We start from the raw sequence: 2409 nt of genomic DNA, 5'->3' as shown, positions 1-2409 counted from the left end.
GCAGAAATTTGAGGGTGCCAAAAATTTTCTTGCAAAAGGGCGCCAACCATCCTCGCGCCGGCCTTGCTTTTCAGCTTCATTGCCTCCAATTTTCGTCTCTTTCGCCCTTCAGCTCCACTTTTTTTAAAAGGATTATCTAAATTCTAAATAATATGCTTCTGAATGATATGCTTTGGGGGCGCAAATTCTATATACGCTTGCCCTAGGCATTGTTTACACTAAATACGTCACTGGTTAGTATTGGAATCGTGTTTACGTTCGTTTAGGTTGGTGCCTTTTAAAGTCTGGCAATTGAAAATAAAGATGGTAATCGCAATCGGGTTCGAAGGTAGCGCGAACAAATTGGGCGTTGGAATTATTCAGGATCAGAATGTTTTGTCAAATGTGCGGCATACGTATATTACTCCACCCGGCGAAGGTAAGAACATAACCCTCAATATTTACTCGCAGTGTTCGAATTGAAAAGATATTATAGTCTGATTTTCGAGAGTTGAGACCTGAGGCGGGTGCCTCGGACGGAGCGTGGTTTAAGGAGGAACCAATAGTGCGCTGAGGATTGCGTGCGGCGTTGTCACCATTGGTTTCTCCTTAAACCACGCTCCGTCCGAGGGACCCGGCTCAGGTCTCAACTCTCGAAAATCAGACTATAATTTCGACTTGTTATTTACCACTATGTAAAATGTTATACATAAAATTTTTTAAAGATTATTTTGAAAAGGATTTCTGCCTCGCGAGACTGCGCAACATCATAGAAAACACATTCTCGACGTTCTGCAAAGCGCATTGGACGATGCTAAAATAACGTTAAAAGATGTAGACGTGATATGTTATACAAAGGGACCAGGAATGGGGGCACCGTTGACAGTTGCCGCACTGGTAGCAAGGACGGTTGCGCAATTGTTTAATAAACCCATGGTTGCAGTAAATCACTGTATCGGTCACATAGAAATGGGACGTTTAATCACTGGGAGCGTGAATCCTACTGTTTTATATGTTTCTGGAGGGAACACACAGATCATTGCGTATTCTCGACAAAAGTATCGTATTTTCGGTGAAACGATAGACGTCGCTGTTGGAAATTGTTTGGATCGTTTCGCAAGATTGTTAAAGCTTTCGAATGATCCTAGCCCGGGTTATAATATAGAACAGCTAGCAAAGAAGTTAGTTGTTTCCTTACAATTTACTTGCCTATATGCCAGCAAAGGCCACATCAGGCCATTTGGGAGCCCGGTCTCCATGGCTCTCAAATGGCCCGATGTGGCCTTCGCTGCTGTATGCGTTAATAGTAATAATTTCAATGCATAATTTCTTTTATATAAAGAGGGAAGAAGTTAGCCCCGTTGCCTTACGTAGTGAAAGGTATGGATGTGTCTTTCTCTGGAATTGTAAGTTACATAGAAGAACATCTTTCTTCTTGGCTCCAGTCGAAAGAATTTACTCCAGAAGATTTGTGCTTCTCTTTGCAAGAAACAGTATTCGCTATGCTTATTGAGATTACAGGTATTGTTGGTAATTGTGCACATAAACAATTACGTGGAGTAAGAAAGTTTTAATATATCCGATTTAATAAACTTGCAGAACGAGCAATGGCTCATGTAAAGTCGTCTGAAGTGTTAATTGTTGGAGGTGTAGGTTGTAACGAAAGGCTGCAAGATATGATGAAAATTATGTGCGATGAAAGGAATGCTATACTTCACGCAACAGATGAGCGATTCTGTATAGATAACGGTGTGATGATTGCCGTGGCGGGATTACTTCAATATAAAAGCAGTGGGCATACTTCTTGGACACAAACAACTTGTATACAAAGGTATCGCACAGATGATGTGCATGTTTCTTGGAGGGAATAAAGTAATTCCAAATATGTATTTTATAAATTACTTTGAACCTTCGTTAAAAAAATATACAATACTTCATAAAACATGAAATTGTTGAATTTTTTTTCAGTTTACACAGATTTTGCTATACTTTGCAAGGAGCACTGTCAATCTGTGTTTTTCATGCATATATACAGTGTTTTAAAAGTTTATAACGCTTCTTGTTTTAACATGTCAATGTTGAACCTTAACATGTTTTATTTTTAAATTTTCTAACACAATCTTATAATGTGCAGTATAGTTGCATTCATCTCATTATTGCTCTTTTTATCTGCATAAATAAGTCTACAGATTTTATTTAACAAATAAGGAAAGGGACTCCAACATTTTCAGAACTATTTACTCTATTACGCACTTGTACAAATCAAATGTTATTTTTCTTGTAAGGGGAGCGAGTGGATAAGTTAGATGCGAGTCTTCCAGTACCACCAGTTTTTACGAAACAAGCTGGTAATTCTTAACTATATCTATTTTCATTATGAGTCATACATATTCATACATAAATTGGCTGGAGATATCGAAGTTTATTCTG

At 38.4% G+C, this 2409-nt stretch overlaps 1 protein-coding gene across 1 annotated transcript; it reads left to right on the top strand.

Moving 5' to 3' along the window:
* The first annotated feature begins 218 nt into the window (after nucleotides 1–218).
* On the top strand, nucleotides 219–1863 carry Tcs3 (Probable tRNA N6-adenosine threonylcarbamoyltransferase Tcs3). The gene is made up of 4 exons (XM_076807406.1): nucleotides 219–418; nucleotides 719–1160; nucleotides 1322–1500; nucleotides 1579–1863. Exons 1-4 carry the CDS (start codon nucleotides 304–306, stop codon nucleotides 1848–1850), a joined length of 1008 nt encoding a protein of 335 aa, XP_076663521.1. The 5' UTR covers nucleotides 219–303; the 3' UTR covers nucleotides 1851–1863.
* Nucleotides 1864–2409: the final 546 nt, after the last annotated feature.

This window comes from Andrena cerasifolii, chromosome 2 (genome assembly GCF_050908995.1).
Source record: "Andrena cerasifolii isolate SP2316 chromosome 2, iyAndCera1_principal, whole genome shotgun sequence".
NCBI lineage: Eukaryota > Metazoa > Arthropoda > Insecta > Hymenoptera > Andrenidae > Andrena > Andrena cerasifolii.
Note: the sequence above shows the minus strand (reverse complement) of the source record. Positions and strands in the feature narration are given on the sequence as shown.